General features: G+C 44.8%; 2 protein-coding genes across 3 annotated transcripts in view; both read right to left on the reverse strand.

Annotated features, from left to right (window-relative positions):
* Nucleotides 1-18,180, reverse strand: part of LOC139477328 (serine/threonine-protein kinase A-Raf-like) — a 79,384-nt gene extending 61,204 nt beyond the window's left edge. The window contains exons 1-2 of one of the 2 annotated variants that reach the window (XM_071259992.1): nucleotides 18,096-18,180; nucleotides 9,498-9,781 (exon numbers count right to left, since the gene is read on the reverse strand). In XM_071259992.1, the coding sequence (XP_071116093.1) occupies nucleotides 9,498-9,568 (71 nt within the window). In that variant the 5' untranslated portion in view covers nucleotides 9,569-9,781; nucleotides 18,096-18,180. Of the gene's footprint in view, nucleotides 1-9,497; nucleotides 9,959-18,095 lie in introns of those variants that run through there. The other variant, XM_071259915.1, reaches the window with a different exon arrangement.
* Nucleotides 9,661-24,822, reverse strand: LOC139457832 (nipped-B-like protein B). The gene is made up of 8 exons (XM_071239183.1): nucleotides 24,739-24,822; nucleotides 24,109-24,276; nucleotides 23,681-23,872; nucleotides 23,449-23,598; nucleotides 22,711-22,872; nucleotides 22,285-22,470; nucleotides 21,819-21,961; nucleotides 9,661-9,781 (listed from the first exon to the last, which is right to left on the reverse strand). The coding sequence occupies exons 1-8, from the start codon at nucleotides 24,820-24,822 to the stop codon at nucleotides 9,661-9,663; spliced, it is 1,206 nt and encodes a 401-aa protein (XP_071095284.1).
* Between the last annotated feature and the right edge of the window lie 257 nt (nucleotides 24,823-25,079).

Genomic DNA, 25,079 nt, shown 5'->3' on the forward strand with positions numbered 1-25,079 from the left:
TAGAAATCTATGCAGTTCAGGTGGGTAAATCAGTGGATGGGAATTGGCTATTTGATGGTTATGGAAAGATATACGATAATCAATATACCTGAAGCTTAAGTTAAACTTCTTGGCCAAATTACCTTTTTTTACTTTGCCTATCCGAACAGAAACTCCGATTCATATGCTTAAAGTACAGATCCGCAAGAGGGGGAGCACAATTGGTGCCCATGGGGATGCCTACTTCTTGCCAAAATGTCTTACCCCAAAATTTTACGTAGATGTTATCATTGAGGAAGCATTTCACATATTGTCTGCTCAGTAACTTCAAACTTCTTAATATAAATACGTAACTGTATCTGTGTTCACCACGTTTTGTAACAAAAGCCTGTGGATTAAGGAAAAAGGATCATGGATCAAGACAAATGTCACGTCGTTACGAAGCAATTATTCCAAGACAAGGCCAGCTGTTATGCTGTTATTTCTGTTCAATCGGATCGGAATTGTGCCTGGTCAAAATACATGAAACATTCGATAGTGTGCTGTCGCAACTTTCCGGGCTTAACTTCACGCACATATGTCCTTAACACTGTAGTATTTGCCATCCTTTACATCCTTGGATTTCAGGCTACCGTCAGTAACTCAAATCAGAAAAACGCCATCGTTACAATCTACAAAAGGTCATGGAAGGAAGGCATCTGTATATCTGTTGATTATTTTAATAAACGAATGTTATAACTAGTGGCTACATTAGCAAAAAGTTATATCCACACATATTTAGGATTGTGGCCGGCATTTTATCGAAAAAATAAATTGTCTCAGAAAATGACATTGTTGGACAATAAAGGCTTATGATTTTTATGAATCAATACCTGGTTGTCTCTATTTCCAATACAAGATCCCAACCCCCTACCCCTACCCGCCCCAGTATATCAAATGATCGGTCCCTCACACCGAAGGCGTAGAATGTTTCGTGTTTTCAGTCGCTGGATTGCCTGAACCAGGTATTTACATACTGACATGCTTGCAGCGATAAACACTCACTTCTGTTAAGCATAACTAAACTGTGGTGAATCTTTAAGAATCGCACTGATCTGTCATGATCACTCCCGGCGGTCTGTAAATAATCGAGTCTGGAACAGACAATCCAGTGATTGATACGACGACATGCATCAACGAAGTTAGAGAGCCGGACCACCCGTTTGTCGCCTCTTACGACAAGCATAGACGCCTCTTATGGCAAGTATGGGTTGCTGAAGACCAGTTCTCTACCCGGATCTTCACGGGTTAGGATGACGAGCGAATATCTCAATCGTTGTGAGTAATATATCGTAGATGAAGTAGCAACAACGAAAAATAATATCCCTTGCAATGACAAGCGAACATTTAAATCAGTATATGTAATGCATTGTATCAAGTATCGAGATAAAACAGCAACGATATGTATATGTTTCATGTGCAGCATTATGCAGCTTTAGACCGATGTAAGATGGCAATTTTTTCTTTTCTTCTTAGCAACTTTGCAAATTATTATGAAAGAGCACTTGATTTGTTTCTTTGTTGTTTAACGCCGCACTATACCAGCAATAGTCAGGCTATAAGACGGCGGCTTGTGAAGTTATGAGAAGAAGATGACGACGACTTGAAAGCGTTTCACCAGATGATGGGTTGAGTAAGTCCATACTTGGAACATACCCCGTGTTTGTTTCAAGTAACATTCATATTTTGCTATGGTTTTTTTTCGAAGGATGTGAAAGGTATATGCCCTGCAATGTCTAATATCACAGGGTAACAGATTTTTTTCCCAAACAGCGTCTTATCTCCACATACAAAAATGTAAATTGGAAAATGGAAAATGCCCAATCTCATTTTCGCAAACTTTGACATACCAATGAAATGACGATCGAGAAGTCGACATAAGTCAATCAGAGAGTAGTTTTCTCGAGCTATACGGAACTGGTTCCAAACTGTCGAATTCCAAGACAGACTTCGCTTTGAAAATTATTTTGACAAAAATTCCTGATTCAAACTGAGCAAAAGATCATTCATTCTGGTATATCTAATAGATGGCCTAGATTGCATGGCAGTACTTCCCACGGGCTATGTAAAGTCTTTTCAAATGTCTATCGCATTGAAGTGACAGACAGACGATGATTTGACAGAATCAGTCGATCAGCCTGTAAATGTCGTTCATAATACCCCGTGTTAACCTTTTCGAGGTTGCATGATTAGAAAACAAAATTCCTGATCTGGTAGCCGACGCTCTGATTGGTGGGACGAAAGGACGTACTGGCGTGACCCCATCTTCCCGAGGCAAGGGTGTTAACTAACTACAACTGGACTTTTACTGTCAGTTAACTCCCTTGCCTCGGGAAGATGACGTGACCCGTAATGGGATGTCTTCAGATCTTTGCTGAGTGGTAGCGAGAACTGATTTTAATAAGATTGTAAAATGTCAAGCAAGTTGTTTTGACAAATGGTCTCAAGGCGTAAAGTTCATAGTATTCCCACCTTCCTATTCCTCAACGATAAAACGTTCACATCGCGGCATGGTCTTATCTCAAGGGAATCGTCAGTCCCTGACAGCTCTCCGCTTGTATTAACTGCCGTGTCATTTTAGACAAAGGCTCTATCATTCACTGCCTAACTGTTCCATACACATTAAAACATGACATGATTGACTGGAAGTATTTTGTTTGTTTGCTGTTTTATACTTAAAAACAGTGAAAGTAATACAGTTGTTACCGAACCTCTCCGTAAGTGTGCTGAACCACCCTTAAACACCCTTGTTTCTTTACAAAACAGGGGACACGGCTGCCGGAAACCGATAACTGTGAGGCCGATTCCCCGTTCGTCATGGTTGTTTCTAGGTTTGTCAGCATCATATCTGTGCTCGTTGGTTTCACCAAAGTGGTAAACATTTGAGACCTGCACCACTTCGGGCTTTCCTCACACATTAAGCCGACACGCCGTGATATAACTTGAATACTGTCTTAAGGGCAGTCAAGCCCAACTCACTCCTATATTATGTTAAGGCCCGGGGATACCTCTCCAATTAATGACTTACCCATTCCAGTGTTCGATGAATGTTTGGCTTGTATGTTGTTTAACGCCGCACTCAGCAATATTCCAGATATATGACGGCGGTCTGTAAATAATCGAGTCTGGACCAGACAATCCATTCATTGACATCACGAGCATCGATCCACGCAATTGGGATACGATGTCATGCATCAACCAAGTCAGCGAGCAAGATCACCCGATCCCGTTAGTCGCCTCTTACGACAAGCATAGTCGCCTTTAATGGCAATCATGGGTTGCTGAAGGCCTATTCTACCCCGGATCTTCCCGGGTATGTTCGATGAATGCATGGGCTGGGGCGGGCGTCTTCAGGAATATAACTACATCTGGGCTGTACATGGCATGCATTGATACATATGTCAAGGGGTGAGGAGTAATATCGTGGAAAGCTGTGCCACACTTGTTCACGTCTCCCCGCCTGACAACATAGTCCTTATTAAGACAGCAGCTGTGGCTTATTGCAATACAACAGATTGAGTCAAGTTTCACCAAATATACTGCTCAACGTTTGATGTGGATATTCTGAGTGGGGCCTGTTGACATACAAATATACTGAACAAAATGGTTAAGGGCCATGAATATTTTGGGGATACGTTTTTGTAATAAATTAAATTTTAATTAAAATATGCCAGAAATAACACAGTGTCCTTTTGAGCGTTTGAACTCGGACGCTGTGCCTTACGAGCCGCCCTCGAACTACTTGACTACCAGACTCTACATAAGGGAATGTGCGAATGCTGTTTTACACCACAATCAGCAATATTCCAGCCATATCACAGGGGCCTGTAACTAATTCAGCTGAAACAATGGTTGGTAGCACCCAGTGCCCCACTCGTCAAGGCACAGTGACTCATAATCAGAAAGATCAGACACTGTAATAGCCGAGAGACGCGACAGCCAAGGCATGACCCAACATCATGTCTCCACTGTTGGACCCCATCGTGGCTCGCGGCTAACATTGTAAGCACTGTTCCTCGCTGTCCGTCTGTTGGGTACAGAGGGCCTATTCTAAGCCGCAGTCACAATGCGGTGGCATAATGAATGAGTGATGTTCCATGCTCGCTGTAGAAACCCTACAGTTACATTAGTACAGGTGTAAAACATTGAGGATGGTGTCAACACAATGTCGTATCCATGATGGACACCCAGTTTTTGGCACGCGTTAATATAACCACTCCGTCACTCACTTGCATGCACTCCAAACCATACATCAAGACAATTGACAACAATGAAATAAAACAACTCCGGTAGTGCATGCCTGTTATATAAATGTATTATCAGAAACGTTCTGAGAAAATCGAGATTGTTAGTGAAATTGTTTTAGAATGAAAATGATATCTGTCAAATATTTCTTTAGTGGTGGATTGAAATTGGAATTCCCATTCCAACTGGGGATTCAGACATTAGAAGATAACACGAAACAAGCATTGGAACAAAATAAGGAGAGGTCAAACAAGCACTGTATACACACAGGTACATGTCTTATCAGTCAGACCACACATGGCCCAACTAACGGAGTATACACTCGCGTACATGTCAGTGTAGCCGTCAGACCACACATGGCCCAACTAACGGAGTATACACTCACGGACATGTCAGTGTAGCCGTCAGACCACACATGGCCCAACTAACGGAGTATACACTCACGTACATGTCAGTGTAGCCGTCAGACCACACATGGCCAAACTAACGGAGTATACACTCACGGACATGTCAGTGCAGCCGTCAGACCACACATGGCCCAACTAACGGAGTGTACACTCACGGACATGTCAGTGCAGCCGTCAGACCACACATGGCCCAACTAACGGAGTATACACTCACGGACATGTCAGTGCAGCCGTCAGACCACACATGGCCCAACTAACGGAGCATAATCACACATACATGTCAGTGCAGCCGTCAGACCACACATGGCCCAACTAACGGAGTGTACACTCACGGACATGTCAGTGTAGCCGTCAGACCACACATGGCCAAACTAACGGAGTATACACTCACGGACATGTCAGTGTAGCCGTCAGACCACACATGGCCCAACTAACGGAGTGTACACTCACGGACATGTCAGTGTAGCCGTCAGACCACACATGGCCCAACTAACGGAGTATACACTCACGGACATGTCAGTGCAGCCGTCAGACCACACATGGCCCAACTAACGGAGTATACACTCACGGACATGTCAGTGCAGCCGTCAGACCACACATGGCCCAACTAACGGAGTATAATCACACATACATGTCAGTGCAGCCGTCAGACCACACATGGCCCAACTGACGGGGTATACACTCACGGACATGTCAGTGCAGCCGTCAGATCACACATGGCCCAACTAACGGAGTATAATCACACATACATGTCAGTGCAGCCGTCAGACCACACATGGCCCAACTAACGGAGTATACACTCACGGACATGTCAGTGTAGCCGTCAGACCACACATGGCCCAACTAACGGAGTATACACTCACGGACATGTCAGTGCAGCCGTCAGACCACACATGGCCAAACTAACGGAGTATACACTCACGGACATGTCAGTGCAGCCGTCAGACCACACATGGCCCAACTAACGGAGTATACACTCACGGACATGTCAGTGTAGCCGTCAGACCACACATGGCCCAACTAACGGAGTATACACTCACGGACATGTCAGTGCAGCCGTCAGACCACACATGGCCCAACTAACGGAGTATAATCACACATACATGTCATATCCGTCAGAACACACATGGCCCAACTGACGGGGTATACACTCACGTACATGTCAGTGTAGCCGTCAATGTAGCCGTCAGACCACACATGGCCCAACTGGAGTATACATTCACGTTCATGTCATATCCGTCAGAACACACACGGCCCAACTAACAGAGTATACAATAAGGTATATTCCAGTATAGCTGTTATACCAGGGTTTTTTTTCAAACTAGAGCATGCATTTTCGCAAACCTAACCGCGATTAGACTTTCAGTAAACATTTCACAAGACCCTGTGCAAAGGTTTTGCTACTTTCATAAGGTCCTATTGATCCATTCATGTAATTTCCATCACTGTTTTGACGTTTACGCCCAATGGAATCTGTTTCGACGAAGACAAAATCGAGACTGATTATTCTCTGGCGTTGACGTTTTGAATTATTGAAGAGTATGTCAACGATCAACGAGCAACACTGTACACAGCGTTCCCATAGTGGGCTTTGAGTTGATTCATTTTACCATAATGCATAGAATTAGTTTAAGTCATGACAAACGCGCACTTAAATGAAACAGCCGGATGATTTGTTCTCAACTAAGAATTGTTCCATATGTGAAAAGTGAGTGAGTAAGAGAGTGAGTTGCGATTTATTAGCATTATCATATCATACAATTATATACCGCAGGTATCAAGGTTCTAGTATCTGCCAAAATGAGGTTTTATTTGTTCCCGACCAGAAGATGCGTTTGCATTCCAGTTATCATTCTCAACTCCCTGGAGAGTATACAACCCAAACTGCCTACGGGCATGTTTTGTCTCATATGTTTACCCCTTTGGTAAAACCCAAGAGAAAGGAAATGGTGCTGACAAACCTTGAAACATTATCGGGGCGAACCGGGATTCGAACCGACAATAATATGATTTTGGCGTGCCCAAGGGACGTAACTCTGCATCGCGAATTGCAGCGGCTTACATGACTGGGCGCGCCCCCTGGGAAAGTTGGAACACCGTGTACGACAGCATTGTGGTAAACCACCGACATTGCAACAGCTTGAGATAGGATGGGTACTTGCGTAAAGTAAGCTTTAAATAAACTGAAACACACAAACAAATCAAATCCCAGCGCATCAAATACGCAACCAAAATTATAAATACGCTATTGAAATACCATAATGCGTATATTACATCCATTTGTTAAAACGACTGCGTGTATTGCAACTTTCAGATAAAATGATTGTGTATCAGTCAAACGCGAAATTAACTTAACGACAGTGACATTCGTAAAAGCTCGTGCGGCGATTATACTCGAATATCGATATATTTCAATGGAAAAGCACATCGTACCTAGACAATGCCTCTGAAACTGTCGCTGATTGGTGATTAATAAATAACGTCTTTCTTACAATAGTGGTTTTGGAAACAAAAATGGCTTTTTCGATTTTCAAGGTCAAGGTAATCCTTTTTACTTTTAAAAGTTGCTTGGTTGAATTTGTCATGTCAGAAAATATATTATCAGACACTAAAATCATGACTATCCGACAATGTTAACTGTGTTTGTGAATTTCACCGACTGCCAAAAGTGAGTTGACCTTTCAACGTTTTTGGCCATAGCTCCCCCATTTAAGGTCGGAAGTATAACAAACTAATATATTTCTAGGTTTCTTATGACTGGACGAGTAATTTGATATGCATATCGACACAATTTAGAATTTTGACCCCTGTTTTACCTTTGTTGACCCTTCCCCAAAATGCCCGGGATTTTCAACCGGGCAGCCCAAGTCAAAATTGTTCAGTATACATCAGGAAACTCAAAAAAACTTTCAAACCTTTGTTTCCATGATTTGGTCACGGGACCTACAGGTTGGTCCTTGACTATTTGTTTTATATGATTTGCAGGGATTGTGATGAAACAGGTTTTCAAGCTTAAATTCCCAAATGTCAAGAAACAGGTGGGTAAAACAATTAGAAAAATTATGGCTATCCAATCAAAATCAAACCACTGGGTAAAATACCCAAATAACGAAAAGTTTTTCTTGAGCTCTGCACTAGATGCCATGTGGGCTAACGCATCCCCAATGTATAACTCGTGCTCTCATTTTGTCCAAGAACACGAGGTATCGGCACTCAACTGACGCTAATGATGGACACACGAGAAATTGAGTTCTTGTGACTCTGACCTTTGTCATTCTCTTATTGGACACGTGTCCACTGCTGTCCTGTATGCAATAAACACTCAAGTGTTCAGACGTGCAGTAAATGTGTGTTGCTTCCCACACCAAAAATCTGTTTTGTACGCGTTTCTTACTATGAGGAAAAAAGTGAGTGAGTGAGTGAGTTGGCTTTAACGCCGCTAAGAACAATATTCCACTGCGTGTCAGCACAATGTGGGAAGTAAGTCCAAAGTGATCTAAAATCCACGAGCACGGGTATGGTGCTGACAAACCTAAAAACATAATCGGGGCGAACCGTATCGAAGAGTATCGAACCCCAGATCAAAGGTTTCTGGCGTGCCCAAAGGGCGCATCTCTGCACAGCGATTTGTGGCGCCTTATTGACTGTGTCAACCGTGCTCTCTTTGACGAATAAAGAAAAATATGGATAAGTGAGATGCATTTTGGCCTCATGCTACCTCCCCATGGTGTCATGTGCTATACGCCAGCAAACATATATGGCTATTTTTCCACTTAACTAAAGTTCCATTACCGGAGACATACATGTCTGTGATGAAGGATATGGTATATAGTGAGCAATGTCGAGCTTAGGACATTGTTTTTGTCTCTGAAGCGTTAAACTATCTTGGTTTACTTTGCGAAGCCCAACGGATATTCTGATTCACACGCATGAAGTAACAGTTCAGCAAGAAGAGGATCACAATTGGTGCCCATGGGGATTCCTACTTCTTGCCTAAATGTCTTACCCCAAAATTGTACATAGATGTTACGAGAAAGTCCAGTGTTTCACCTATTGTTTGCTTGGTACCCTTCAGGTGGCATTTGTTTTCCTTTTGAAGATCGCTATGTAACTGTATCTTTGGGCACCACGTTTTGTGACAAAAGCCCCAGGTTTAGAGTGGTATAGTGGTGTACAAAGTTAAATAATCAAATGATAGAAATGAACCCAGTTAATTTCTGAGATTGCAAAAAGTCAAGCAAATCCTTCGAGTTTCTTAGAAGTCCTTCCTAATCTTTGAGACAGGGATTTGGTGGTACATTTGCTGGACCCAGCAATATCTATCTCTTTATGCGGATTTTCATGGAACTTTTGAATCCAGTACAAAAGAGAAATGGACATGTCTTCAAGTTTCAGAGTCAAGCCAAAAGTTGATAGTACTGATGCATGGCTTTGGCAAATTTCTTTCTCAGTTAACATACTGGCCTTAAATGTGGAATTTTTTTAAATGTCACTTATAGCAAGTTCTTTGGTCAAACAATTAATGTAGTGATACTTACATCTAATGGTTATGTTATCTGAGGCCTTGTCTGAGGTTAGCCAGACTTTGGACGAGAGCTGACTGAGACAGAATGAGTTTAAAAGACGCAGATAATATTTAGGTTTAACTAGTACTATACGTCTAGAATTTGTAACATTTTATGTTGTTTTCACTCCTTCTTGCGGAAGTGTAAACCAATGCAACCACACAAAAGTTGCATCAGCATTGATCTGTAACAGATACATAATGGACATTCATGGAACAAGTTACGGAGAGCAACGTTACATTAATAGTTAATGCTGTCTCACCTAAAGGTCCGGTCCATGAGCCGCTCGTCATACAAGCTGGTAGGAACTTGGGCTCGAACCGGGGCAGTCATCGGGAGGTGCCATATAGGTTATCCACTCGGTACTGTAATAAATGTATCCACTGATTCTCCATTTGTCCACGTAATGCTGTACATTCGCTACATTATGCCAGAACAGCTTTCACAGAGCGATGTTCCTCTTGTTGCGTGGACTGTGCAGCGATACGATCACTGGTAGCCGTATAGTCACCACTATCTGCCGTACACACCACAGCGTCTGTTACTCTGCAATAACAACGTAAAAAAGAGTTGTATGTCAAATCTACTCAAACGCTAGCCGACAGCAAGGCTGTATCTAACGCGATCGAACGGTGATAAATGAAGGGCGCTTCCTCGTGTTGAAAGTACTAGTCAGTGTTCAATGAATTATTTGCCTTCGGCTTATCAACAGGGACTAATGTTTAGAGCCCTCGTTGGGCTGATCCAAACGTTGCAGTCGATGCGGTTCTATATGAGTTCACACCCAAACATTTCATTCGTTATCGCGGTAAGCTTTTCCCAACACTAAAACAATTGTGTGGGGTTCATTCATTTAACAAATGTCGCAATAACAGAGACGGTGAACGCACATCACGTGATCGATCCTCTGTCCCCCCGAGCCAAGTCGGCGTTAAAACTAGAAGCGTGATTACCCCTGAGATGTGGGGGAATTAGTACAGTCAAAGCTATCATCATTCCGTCACATCAAGGCACGCAGGGCTTGGTCCATATGCTTACACAGTACTGTACACTTAACTGCAAGCGTACCACTGAAGATTAGAAAAGGTCTTCAGCCACCCATGCTTGCCGTAAGAGGCGACTAACGGAATCGGGTGGTCAGGCTCGCTGGCTTGGTTGATGCATGTCAGCGTATCCCAATTGCGTAGATCGATTTTTATGATATGAATCACTGGATTGTCAGGTCCAGTTGTCTGGACTACATTATTTAAAGACCGCCGTCATATAGCGGGAACATTGTTGAGTGCGGCATTAAACATCAAACAAAGAAAACTGTAAATGAGCTCAGTAGAAGCTGTAAAAAAGATGACCAAATTCGTTATTTCTTCACACAATTTATACCTTTCTATACCATCAGTGTGTCATGTCGTCTAACGTCTGTTTTCTTGAGCGCTTTCAATATATACATGGCGATGTAGCATTTCTTGTCATAGATTGAATAACAGTTTCCTCACGAATATCACAGATTCACAAGACAGAAAAGACGACTGGCGATAGACTTAAAAGGGATAAGGTAACACTGCGTCATTCAGAAAACCACGCTATGCATGGTACGTCATAAAACGTTCAATCGATAAGACGCCGATAACTACATTGGAGAACATGGATTTATGAAACATAATGTGGGAGAAAACGTTTACAGTTTGTTTTGCGTGTTAGTTCAGAAACAAATACGTCTGTTCGAGCAGGTTAAAGGCACATAAATAAGCACATGAAAATGCCCGACCGCTTGAAAGTCAAATTATTATATTAACTGAATCCAAAAGATAGTCAAACGCTGTAACTAGGATCCGAATATGGTATCCCTTAATTGTTAGATCTGTACAAAGTTTAAGAAGCTAATTTTTGCATTATAACTACATTACATGCGCACTGCAACGTCATTGCAGGTATAGTATAATCAGTTATACAGTGAAATAGTGACATTGCAACTTTATAACTTGTAGTTTAAGGGTACACTACAGGCACATATTAAAGTTATATGACATAATGAATCGTCTACCAACATTATTTCACATCTATATTACAGGACCATCACATCTATATTACAGGGCTATCACATCTATATTACAGGACTATCACATCTATATTACAGGACTATCACATCTATATTACAGGACTATCACATCTATATTACAGGACCATCACATCTATATTACAGGACCATCACATCTATATTACAGGACTATCACATCTATATTACAGGACCATCACATCTATATTACAGGACCATCACATCTATATTACAGGACCATCACATCTATATTACAGGACTATCACATCTATATTACAGGACCATCACATCTATATTACAGGACCATCACATCTATATTACAGGACCATCACATCTATATTACAGGACTATCACATCTATATTACAGGGCTATCACATCTATATCACAGGACTATCATATCTATATTACAGGACTATCACATCTATATTACAGGACCATCACATCTATATTACAGGACTATCACATCTATATCACAGGAATATCACATCTATATTACAGGACTATCACATCTATATTACAGGACTATCACATCTATATTACAGGACTATCACATCTATATTACAGGACTATCACATCTATATTACAGGACCATCACATCTATATTACAGGGCTATCACATCTATATTACAGGACTATCACATCTATATCACAGGACTATCACATCTATATTACAGGACTATCACATCTATATTACAGGACTATCACATCTATATTACAGGACTATCATCTATATTACAGGACCATCACATCTATATTACAGGACCATCACATCTATATTACAGGACTATCACATCTATATTACAGGACTATCAGATCTATATTACAGGATTATCACATCTAAATTACAGGACTATCACATCTATATCACAGGAATATCACATCTATATTACAGGACCATCACATCTATATTACAGGACTATCACATATATTATACATGACTATCACATCTATATTACAGGACTATCACATATATTATACATGACTATCACAGGGGTAGAATAGGTCTTCAGCAACCCATGCTTGCCATTAAAGGCGACTATGCTCTTTATAGATGTGATAGTCCACTATTGTAGTCGTGATAGTCATGTAATATAGATGTGATAGTTCTGTGGTGTAGTCGTGACAGTCCTGCAATATAGATGGGATAGTCCACTATTGTAGTCGTGATAGTCCTGTAATGCAGACGTGATACAATACAGGACTATCACGTCTATAATACAAGACTCTCACGTCTACATTACAGGACTATCACATCAGGTGTCAGCGTCAGAGACAAAAAAATGTATTGTTTACTGAATCTGTCAAAGAAAGCAACATTGTATTTCATGTCCATCACTAGGAGAGACGTCATTGACCTTTCTTCTGACTTTCTTAGCTATATTCTAGCTCCTTAGAAATAATAGAAACTTTGTCCTGAATGTCTGTCACAATATATAAAACGTCGACGCCAGGGAATAACCATCTTCGATTGTCTGCCGATCCAAATTCCGGCGAAAAAAATGATGATTGGTTGGTTGGTTGGTTGGTTGGTTGGTTTATTGTTTAACGCCGCACTCAGCAATATTCCAGCTATATGACGGCGGTCTGTAAATAATCGAGGCTGGACCAGACAATCCAGTCATTGACATCACGATCATCAATCCACGCAATTGGGATCGATGACGTGCATTAACCAAGTAAGCGAGTCTGACCACCCGATCCCGTTAATCGCGTCTTACGACGAGCATAGTCGCCTTTAATGTCAAGCATCGGTTGCTGAAGACCTATTCTAGCCCGGATCTTCCCGAGTATGTTCGATGAATGCATGGGCTGGGGCGGGCGTCTTGAGGAATATAACTACATCTGGGCTGTACATGGCATGCATTGATACATATGTCAAGGGGTTGGAATAATATCGTGAAAACCTGTACCACACTTGTTCACGTCTCAACGCCTGACCACATAGTCCTTAGTTCTAACCCGGATCTTCACGGGTCCGAAAAAGTGATGACACCAGGTTTTCGCGAAATGTGTTCGCATGTCCTGCTCTTCCGATAGCCACGGCCACTTTGCATACAAAGTATGTGTTTGTTCGCAAAACAAGGGATCCTACATCCAAGGAGTCGATGACAACCTATCCAACTGAGTTGGCTAAACGCTGCTTTGAACAAAATCTCAGTTAATTCACAGTGTTAGTTTGATGTCGGAGGAGTGCGCGAAGTGATGCAGGTCTTAGACGTTTAATTACCACTTTGAGAAAACACACAGGCGTCGGTTTGGTGCAGGCAAACCTGGAACCTTAAATTCGAACCAACGATCATAAACACCTAGGGACGCGATTCTGTACAGCGAATTGCGGCGCATACGATTGGGTCACCCCATTCTTTCGAGGGAAGCGGGTCCACTAGCCTATATCAAAGTCTAGTTTCCACAAAGTAGGTTTTAGTACAGGCTAGTGGACAGTCTTGCCTCGTGAAGATGGCGTTACCCGTGCCCCGGAATTTCTTATAGATAGAATGACGGTTCGAATAAATTACGTAGTTACAATACATTTAGCAAATGATGAGCTATGCGTGTTGAAATAATGCATCAATATAAAACGTTTTAAACTCTCCGGGATAATGACAAAATAATACCGTCAATACTGCGCGTGGGGGTTTTGGGAGGGTGTGTTTGTCACTTGTATGACTGTTATTTAGTTTAGGTCTTAAAACGCTCATCACGAAACGCCATTGCCATCACGCAATCTAACTATGACTCCATAAAATGTGTTAGAACATGTTTTCTCTACGTTCTTTGTGAGATCAAATAACAACGACAGTTCGACTCCCTTGATGAGAACCATGAACAATATACAAGAAAATTACATCTAAACTATTAATGAGATATCACCAAACCCATGTGAGACTCAATAACCACTTGAGTAAAATGGCATTCAGATCATTAGTGATCCCATTGCAATTATACCTGTGCTTGCCCATATTCATTTGGTGTTCGGTGCAGATAAGGTACTGTGCATTGGAGTAGCAAATATGCATTATTTAACACTGGCAGCCAGGGCGCATGAGTGAGTAATTGTGATAAAAGCTCTACTTAAAAGAACCAGAATTTTATATCAGAACCAGTTGCTGCTGTGGCACGGCAGACGGAAACGTGATACAACATTTAATAGAAGCAAACATTGACTCCATTAAACACAAATGATGCGCATCACGAGAAAGGAAAGATTAATATTAAATTTGAAATATTTTAACACTGGTCACGATCAATTCGAGAGTCGTGTGATTAAAGGATCCACCTTTTAATACCAGGAGGGGAGACGTGTCAGAGTGACTTTTCGACGGTCCTTTTTTATTTTTATCTGTAAAACGGTAAAAAGAGGAGCCGAAATACAAATATTGAATTTATCACAAGATATTGTTTTACAGCACAACAAGCATGTGCAACCTACTTTTTACATATGAGGGGGTTGGGGTTAGGGGTTTTGGTTGAGGGATTTTGGTTGGGGATGTGTGTGTATGTGTGTGTGTAGGGGGGGGGGGGTGAAACAAAACAATATCAAATGGTGGGTGCCTAATGCGAAATAAGAACTATTCAATTATTCATTTCACTGAACTATTTCACACACCATAAATAATGTTAAATAAATAAAATTACCAGATTTTGAGGAGTGATGAATTATTGAAAACAGTACACAAGTGGACACATGTCTGATATGAAGAAGATAAAGTTCCAAGTGGTAGGACTCATATGTGTCCGCCATTAGCACCAGGCTCTTGGACATAATGAAAGTACGGATCACACGTTGGGGCTGTCAGCCAGCTGGGCATGTTGTACATGTGTAAGCTGTTGCAGTGTCTGTGGTTGGGGATGATTGCGTTTCTCCAGCTTCTAATCGTCCGACAATGTTAATTCTCTGTACTTGGAACAGGATTGCAGTCATACCATGGCGTGTGGGAAGAGGTGAGGTGAGGTGAAATTGGGTTTAACGTCGCGTCCAAGATTATTGCACTTATATAGCGATTTGCATGTACGTGTGTGTGTTTGTGTGGCTGCTTGTACTGATCCGGACTGATTTATAGTGCCAGCCCACTGAGATACCATGCCGCAGTTTAACATGAATACTCCCACTCAGACACAGTATACTGACTGACGGAGGGGGTCGAATGTGGGAAGAAAGCAGTGGTGCAAATCTCATATGTTTACCACTTTGGATAAACCCAGGAACACGGTATGGTGCTGACAAAACCATAAACAATCATAGCGAAGCGGGATTCGACCATACAATCATAGGCTTCTGGCGTTTCCAAGGGACGCAACTCTACACAGTGAATTGTGACGCTTGAGACGACTGGGCTACCCATGTTCCGGCCAATTCACCATTGTTCACGTGCAGAACATGCACGAGCATCGATCCGTTGTTTCACCTTACTGTATTGTTACGTTCAGTTGATGGATCATGTCGTTGTTGCATTTTGATGATTCCAACAATTTATCAATTTGGTACCAAATGACATATTTATGCGACCGCCTCCGAGGTCTTGTGGTTCTTCTAGCGCCTGCTCGGAGAGCATAAGGTCAGCGTCAGATACTCGGCCGCGTCATACCAAAAGACGTTAAAAGATGGTACTTGTTATAACTCTGCCTGGCGCTCGGCATTAAGAGGCTTAAAAAAAGTATCGATCGGCTTGGAGTCAGTATAGAGCGATTTTGCTACAGAACAATATATATATCAGGCTGAAAGTGTCCAGTTCACAAGTCAGAACACTATGAACACTATCAGCTTTTGATTCGTTTGTTGTTTAACGCCGCACTCGACAATATTCCAGCTATATGACGGCAGCCTGTAAACAATCGAGTCTGGGCCAGACAATCCAGTGATTATCATCAGGAGCATCGATGTACGCAATTGGGATACGATGACATGCATCAACCAAGTCAGCGAGCCTGACCACCCAAACAAGCTACTCGCCACTAACGACAAGCATGGGTTGCTGAAACCAGTGCAAACGGATCTCCACGGATCGGATGTTTTGTTGTGAAGTCTGTGACCACATGTGAAACGTGAGGGCGAGCTCCTGCTGTAAAGTGTTGTGACGTCCATGGGTCAGAAGGAACAGGACGAATCACTTTGTAACGGAACCGTACAACTGTCCCATTGCCAACTCAGCACTCGTTTTAACTCTATTTCAGACTCTGCTTGAAAAATATGTTGACACAGTTCTCGATTAAAATTTTGAAAACTAAAAAAACGAAGTTTTCGGAATGTCTAATATATGGTTGAGATTGTATGGTAATGCTTCCCACGTACTGTGCAACGCCTATTCCGTTCAAATGTTTCTCCCATGGAAGCGAGAGATAGACGATGATTTTGACGGAATCACTCGAGTGGGCCGTAACTGTCGTTCGGAATACCCCGTGTTAACGTTTGCGAGGTTGCATAATTAGAAAACACATTCCGACCGTCACTTTCATGATCTGGTAAGTGACGATTTGATTGGTCGGATGAAAGGTCATTCTGGCGGGACCCGTAATGGGATGTCCTCAGATCTTTGTTTAGCAATAGCGAGAACTAAGATCTGATTTAAATGAGCTTGTAAGGTTTACGGCCGTCAATAACGATTCTTTTCACAGTTTAAACACTTCAACGATTTATTCTGTGTTGGAAATAACTCAGACCCACGTGTACTGTCAATGTGTGACGATTCCTTACTCATGGGATACAATGACCAGGATGCACATGCAATTTTAGGGTCATCATTGGCAATCATGACAAAGTGTTTGTACATGTGGTCATCATGACATATTTATTTTTAAAGTGATTTTTTTTTGTGTGGTGCAATCCTCTTTCCAATATCGCCAATGCGGTTCTAAAAGGAGTAAATGGAAGCATGCATCCATAATCGTTTTTGTAGGCTTTGTTTGTTTAAAGCCGCATCCAGCGATATTCAAGCTATGTGATGGTGGTCTTCAAATAATCCAGTCTGGACCAGACAATCCGGAGATTGAGTGAGTGAGTGAGATATAGTGATATGGTGATGACAAACCAAAGACCCTTACAATCATGGCGAATATGAGACTAAAACGGTGCTTTTGTGAAAGGTTCCACGCCAAAATATCAGTTGTTGGCCATCCAGACAGAATGGGCAGCTATGATTTATATGGGTTTGATTTCAAAATTACACCCACCCAGTAATCTAAACTGACATCATTATTTCCTGATTGCACCCACATATATTTTGAAGTAAGTGATATTTGGTGTCGAAGTTGGGTTGGTGTGTTTAGCGTCCTGTCCTCTGAAATCGGGATGCCTAAGATAGCCAAATTTGATTTGTATTGATCGACACCGGAAATGGGCTTCACACAGTGTACATAAGTGGGGAATCAAACCCGGGCATTCGGCGTGACGCGCGAACACTTTCACCCCTAGTTTACCCACGCCCCTGCAGCGGAAAAACCTCCGCCCGTATCCCCCCTCAAAAAGTTATATATTTGTGGAGGGGATACGGGCGGAAGTCTAACCAAAACAACGTAACAAATAGAAGTGCATTTGGACTCGTGTATACTTAAAACGACTGAACTAAACAGGCACCAAGATGAATATGAGATGTACTTCGCAATCCCAAAGAAGGGGAGACAATCATGGTTGTTCGGAGCACTTCCTACCCAGGTATCGGGTATCAAGACAATTGCGGGGTAGTTAAGACCAAATGTTATGCAAGCATAGTTCATACAGTAACAAATACCTTACCTGGTCCATTGGGAATTGTGAAGTCTCGAAATATATTAGTCAATGTGTAACTTTTGGTTGAAATACACATCCGTACCTGTGGCAGCATGTGTTACCAGTGACCCCCAGACTTGACACCACGACGGTAGATCAAATGTATACCCAGTGGCCTGCAATGTCGCACTTCCTAACTGTGCTTAGCCCAGGGCGACTTGTTCGCTCCGCTCAGCTGCGCAGATAAACGCCCGTCACCTCAACAAGCTGGGTTAACTATCGTCTGCTCCGATTGGCACGTGCCATGAACTGAAATCGACATCGTGCACGTGGACTGATTTACACCGTCGTGTTTAGGCTTTGGTAGGGACAGTTGACGTAATAATGTGAGTTTGACTTTGGCCAAGCATAAATATGTAACTTCTTTCAGCGAAACGTCGCACTAATTGTAATAAAGAAGTTGTTCGTCCATAGAACTTGTCTTTCTTCATAAATATGTAGTTTGACCAGTTAAATAACCTTACGACCTTTTTGATATATATATTATGTTAAACGCTCTATTCAATTTCTAATTACACGACAACGATTACAGAGTAAATTCTGCCCGTGAGAATGAAAAGTCTGCAGGAAATTGCCTTAATTCCTAACACATAAACGTAAAGTTGGCAATAAAGTTGTGTTTAACGAGAGAAATCGATAGCCGTTTGTTGCACGGTGATCCCAAGTGCCTATTAAAGACAAAAATATCACTTGTGAGAACCTAACCGGATAAAAGTCTGCGTGTGCCGGAACACCTGGCTATGTTCAGTAAAGTACATGAGGTGTGTCTGCAGACAATCCATGTGGTGGGGAGGGGGTCAGGGGTTGAGAGTTAGTGTGACCAATACCCGAAATCCCTACCTCTTACAATTAGGATTTTTAATCACAGTTAAAATTATCAATTTACTGTTGGAAGTTTATAGGGGAAGTATAGAGGTGTAAATGTATTAGGACACAAACTTGCCAATTGGACTTATGTTTTTTAAAAATACATCACACGCCCATCAGTCTGGGATGCGGATGGTGGACTGGCTGCCCAAAACGGGCAATACCATACGCAAATTGCTTAATTGATTATATGCATTCATCATGCGCTGTGACAAGGCAGTCCTCCGTTTCTAAAATGTAGTCTTGGCGCTAGCTGCCTCAACTGTGGTACTCTAAGACTTCCAAATAATATGTTCATGCATTTCAACATGTTTGCATACTTACATAGTCCAACAAGAGTGGGACTCAGATCCGCTCGGCTTACTCCGCAATCTACATTCTGACGAGCAGCACTGGAGTCGCGATATACCGGTCCGTTTTAATCCTGTCTCGCGAGATCCGTTCACCATGAGTTCGTATAAAATGGCGATCGTTTACCGTATCATACATAAAACAGAGATCGGGGGAAAGAGCAAACATTTACACACAAAAATTAATGTTTTGTTGAGCTGCTTCATGGGATTGTCCACATGTATTTATCCCAGATGCCGAGATGGCATTTATGGTTGAGACGAGCCAAGTGACAAAAGTCTGTCTTACGTTGAGCCAATTAGCGCATCTCGCGAACAGATTGGGACTGTCACCGTGGTCTAGTGGGTAGAGCGTCTGTCCGGGGAGTGAGTGAGTGAGTACGGTTTTACGCCGCTTTTAGCAATATTCCGGCAATATCACGGCGGGGGACACCAGAAATGGGCTTCACACATTGTACCCATGTCGGGAAACGAACCCGGGTCTTCAGCGTGACGAGCGAACGCTTTAACCACTAGGCTACCCGACCGCCCCTGTCCGGAGTGAGGAAGGTTGGTGGTTCGATCGACGTTAAGAGATGGTACATCTTTGACGCTCGGTATTAAGGTGATAGATCAAGGACTGGTCGGCTTGGAGTGATGTCTGAGTGGGGTATCCATGTTAAACGGTGGCAAAAAAGTATCCGGACTAGAACAAGCACCAACACACACACACACACACACACACACACACACACACAAACACACACACACACACAGTGCATGCACGTCGCTATAAAAGTGCAACATTCTTGGCCGCGCGACACTAAACCCTATTTCACCTCATCGTAAGTTTGATGAACTAACAGTTTTCCCAATAATGTCATATTTGAACACCTCAGGCATATACAATCTATTTTCAGGAGGCGGCCTTGGGGCTTCTTTCGGCACACATTATTTATTGTCACCCTCAATGACTTTACCATTTAATAGGCCACAAATTGTACATAAGGGTTGGGAATCATTAACAGAAAATAGCTTTTGGTATTTAGTGTCTATTTTTTTAATTTGTCAATTGTCAGTTACACTGAGCTCCGTTACCGGGTAAAATATTAATATTGCTTGCACTGTATAACACAAACATACTCAACACAAAACGCGTTCAATATTACCCAATCGTAAGCATGATATGTTCTATAGACGTGATGATCTGGCTAGGGTGAAAACACACTTGAGGTAGAAGACAACAGTGTTAACCATGGAAACAACTCACCTGTACCTTGTTGCTATCTGCGACTTGAGTGCGCACCTTTATCTGCCGCAGGTGGACCCTTCTCACACCTGTCACGTGGTTTGTACCAAAAATATATCATACGATTTGACCTATTTAAGAATGTCGACCTGTCGAAACTAATAACAATTTACGTCATTTACGAGCTATGTATTATTCCTTCACGACACAAAACGATAGTATCATAGCTTAAAAAGGGGACATTTAATAAATTGATAGTCTCAAGTAACGTCTTGACAAGTTTTATGTTTAAGCCAAATTTACTCCACTCTACATGCAATCGTCCATTATAATATCAAGATATTTGATTCGGCGAAATGAAATATTCACTCACTAAATCGACTCTGTCACCCTCATACTCGATCTTGATCTCGTCCTTACCCTTACCCTTACCCTCATCCTCATCCTCATCTTCGCCCTGCCCCTCACCCCCACCCTTATTTTCAACCTCACCCTCAACCTCGCCCTGCCCCTGTTCCTTCACCTCACCCTCACCTTCGCCCTGCCCCTCTTCCTCACCCTCGTCATGCCATTGTTTCTCACTCTCACTTCACCCTCGTATAGCCCTTGTTCCTCACACCTCACCCTAGCCTAGCCCTGCCCTTGTTCAGTCTGCCCTTGTTCCTCAACCTCACCTCACCCTCGTCATGCCACTGTTTCTCACTCTCACCTCACCCTCGTCCTGCTCTTGTTCGTTACCCTCACCCTCACCCTCACCCTGCCCTTGTTAATTACCCTCACCCTCACCATACCCTTGTTAACTACCCTCACTCTGCCCTTGTTCCTCACCCTCACCTCACCCTCGTCATGCCACTAATTCTCACTCTCACCTCACCCTCGTGAAGCCATTGTTTCTCACTCTCACCTCACCCTCGTCCTGCCCTTCTTCCTCAACCTCACCTTCGCCCTGCCCTTGTTCCCCTCCCTCACCTCACCCTCGACCTTCCCTTGTTCCTAACCCTCACCATACCCTCGCCCTGCCCTTGTTCCTCATCCTCGCCCTGCCCTTGTTCCTCTCCCTCACCTTACCCTCGCCCTGCCCTTGTTCCTCTCCCTCACCTTACCCTCGCCCTGCCCTTGTTCCTCATCCTCGCCCTGCCCTTGTTCCTCTCCCTCACCTTACCCACGCCCTGCCCTTGTTCCTCTCCCTCACCTTACCCTCGCCCTGCCCTTGTTCCTCATCCTCGCCCTGCCCTTGTTCCTCTCCCTCACCTTACCCACGCCCTGCCCTTGTTCCTCTCCCTCACCTTACCCTCGCCCTGCCCTTGTTCCTCTCCCTCACCTTACCCACGCCCTTCCCTTGTTCCTCTCCCTCACCCTGTCCTTGTTCCTCATCCTCGCCCTGCCCTTGTTCCTCTCCCTCACCTTACCCGAGCCCTGCCCTTGTTCCTCATCCTCGCCCTGTCCTTGTTCCTCATCCTCGCCCTGCCCTTGTTCCTCTCCCTCACCTTACCCGAGCCCTGCCCTTGTTCCTCTCCCTCGCCCTGTCCTTGTTCCTCATCCTCGCCATGCCCTTGTTCCTCTCCCTCACCTTACCCACGCCCTGTCCTTGTTCCTCATCCTCTCCCTGCCCTTGTTCCTCTCCCTCACCTTACCCACGCCCTGTCCTTGTTCCTCTCCCTCACCTTACCCACGTCCTGCCCTTGTTCCTCTCCCTCACCTTACCCACGTCCTGCCCTTGTTCCTCTCCCTCGCCCTGTCCTTGTTCCTCATCCTCGCCCTGCCCTTGTTCCTCTCCATCACCTTACCCACGCCCTGCCCTTGTTCCTCTCCCTCGCCCTGTCCTTGTTCCTCATCCTCGCCCTGTCCTTGTTCCTCATCCTCTCCCTGCCCTTGTTCCTCTCCCTCACCTTACCCACGTCCTGCCCTTGTTCCTCTCCCTCGCCCTGTCCTTGTTCCTCATCCTCGCCCTGCCCTTGTTCCTCATCCTCTCCCTGCCCTTGTTCCTCTCCCTCACCTTACCCACGTCCTGCCCTTGTTTCTCTCCCTCGCCCTGTCCTTGTTCCTCATCCTCGCCCTGTCCTTGTTCCTCATCCTCTCCCTGCCCTTGTTCCTCTCCCTCACCTTACCCACGTCCTGCCCTTGTTCCTCTCCCTCACCTTACCCACGTCCTGCCCTTGATCCTCTCCATCACCTTACCCTCGCCCTGCCCTTGTTCCTCTCCCTCACCTTACCCACGCCCTGCCCTTGTTCCTCTCCCTCGCCCTGTCCTTGTTCCTCATCCTCGCCCTGCTCTTGTTCCTCTCCATCACCTTACCCACGTCCTGCCCTTGTTCCTCTCCCTCGCCCTGTCCTTGTTCCTCTCCCTCGCCCTGTCCTTGTTCCTCATCCTCGCCCTGCCCTTGTTCCTCTCCCTCACCTTACCCACGCCCTGTCCTTGTTCCTCTCCCTCACCTTACCCACGCCCTGCCCTTGTTCCTCTCCCTCACCCTGTCCTTGTTCCTCTCCCTCACCTTACCCACGCCTTGCCCTTGTTCCTCTCCTCGCCCTGTCCTTGTTCCTCCTCCTCGCCCTGTCCTTGTTCCTCTCCCTCACCTTACCCGAGCCCTGCCCTTGTTCCTCTCCTCGCCCTGTCCTTGTTCCTCCTCCTCGCCCTGTCCTTGTTCCTCTCCCTCACCTTACCCACGCCTTGCCCTTGTTCCTCTCCCTCGCCCTGTCCTTGTTCCTCTCCCTCACCCTGCCCTTGTTCCTAACCCTCACCCTCGCCCTGCCCTTGTTCCTCTTCCTCGCCTTAGCCTCGCCCTGCCCTTGTTCCTCTCCTTCACCTTACCCACGCCTTGCCCTTGTTCCTCATCCTCGCCCTGCCCTTGTTCCTCTCCCTCACCTTACCCACGCCCTGCCCTTGTTCCTCTCCCTCGCCCTGTCCTTGTTCCTCATCCTCGCCCTGCCCTTGTTCCTCTCCTTCACCTTACCCACGCCTTGCCCTTGTTCCTCCTCCTCGCCCTGTCCTTGTTCCTCTCCCTCACCCTCGCCCTTCCCTTGTTCCTCTCCTTCACCTTACCCACGCCTTGCCCTTGTTCCTCCTCCTCGCCCTGTCCTTGTTCCTCTCCCTCATCCTCGCCCTGCCCTTGTTCCTCTCCTTCACCTTACCCACGCCTTGCCCTTGTTCCTCCTCCTCGCCCTGCCCTTGTTCCTAACCCTCACCCTCGCCCTTCCCTTGTTCCTCATCCTCGTCCTGTCCTTGTTCCTCTCCCTCACCCTGCCCTTGTTCCTCTCCCTCACCCTGCCCTTGTTCTTAACCCTCACCCTCGCCTTTCCCTTGTTCCTCTCCCTCACCTTACCCACGCCCTTCCCTTGTTCCTCTCCCTCGCCCTGCCCTTGTTCCTCTCCCTCACCCTGCCCTTGTTCTTAACCCTCACCCTCGCCTTTCCCTTGTTCCTCTCCCTCACCTTACCCACGCCCTTCCCTTGTTCCTCTCCCTCACCCTGCCCTTGTTCTTAACCCTCACCCTCGCCTTTCCCTTGTTCCTCCCCCTCACCTTACCCACGCCCTTCCCTTGTTCCTCTCCCTCACCCTGCCCTTGTTCTTAACCCTCACCCTCGCCTTTCCCTTGTTCCTCCCCCTCACCTTACCCTCGCCCTGCCCTTGTTCCTCATCCTCGCCCTGTCCTTGTTCCTCTCCCTCACCCTGCCCTTGTTCCTCTCCCTCACCCTGCCCTTGTTCTTAACCCTCACCCTCGCCTTTCCCTTGTTCCTCTCCCTCACCTTACCCACGCCCTTCCCTTGTTCCTCTCCCTCGCCCTGCCCTTGTTCTTAACCCTCACCCTCGCCTTTCCCTTGTTCCTCTCCCTCACCTTACCCACGCCCTTCCCTTGTTCCTCTCCCTCACCCTGCCCTTGTTCTTAACCCTCACCCTCGCCTTTCCCTTGTTCCTCCCCCTCACCTTACCCACGCCCTTCCCTTGTTCCTCTCCCTCACCTTACCCACACCCTGACCTTGTTCCTCTCCCTCACCCTGCCATTGTTCCTCATCCTCGCCCTGTCCTTGTTCCTCTCCCTCACCTTACCCACACCCTTCCCTTGTTCCTCTCCTCACCATACCCACGCCCTGCCCTTGTTCCTCACCCTCACCTTACCCACACCCTTCCCTTGTTCCTCTCCATCACCTTACCCTCGCCCTGCCCTTGTTCCTCTCCCTCACCTTACCCACACCCTTCCCTTGTTCCTCTCCTCACCATACCCACGCCCTGCCCTTGTTCCTCACCCTCACCCTCGTCTTGCCCTTGTTCCTCACCCTCACCCTCGTCCTGTCCTTGTTCCTCATACCCGCCCTACCCCTCATCCTCATCCTCACCCTCGCCCTCGCCCTGCCCCTTCATTTCACTGGTCACACGGCGAAATACGGCGTACGAAGCGTGTCCTTCAGCTAGCCAGGTTATAATTTCAGTAATAAGGATATGTGCTATTTACTCGAGAAAGGCAAAAGCTAAGAAAACATCGTTCGTATGTTTCATTCGTCATTTAAATGCATAATATTTTTATCTAAATGGTTATTATGTTTGTGAGCCTAAGACCTTATTACTGAAATAAACTTTAATAGCGTTT

The sequence above is a fragment of the Haliotis cracherodii genome, unplaced genomic scaffold (assembly GCF_022045235.1).
Source record: "Haliotis cracherodii isolate W230 unplaced genomic scaffold, xgHalCrac1.p SCAF_1, whole genome shotgun sequence".
In the NCBI taxonomy this organism is placed as follows: Eukaryota; Metazoa; Mollusca; class Gastropoda; order Lepetellida; family Haliotidae; genus Haliotis; species Haliotis cracherodii.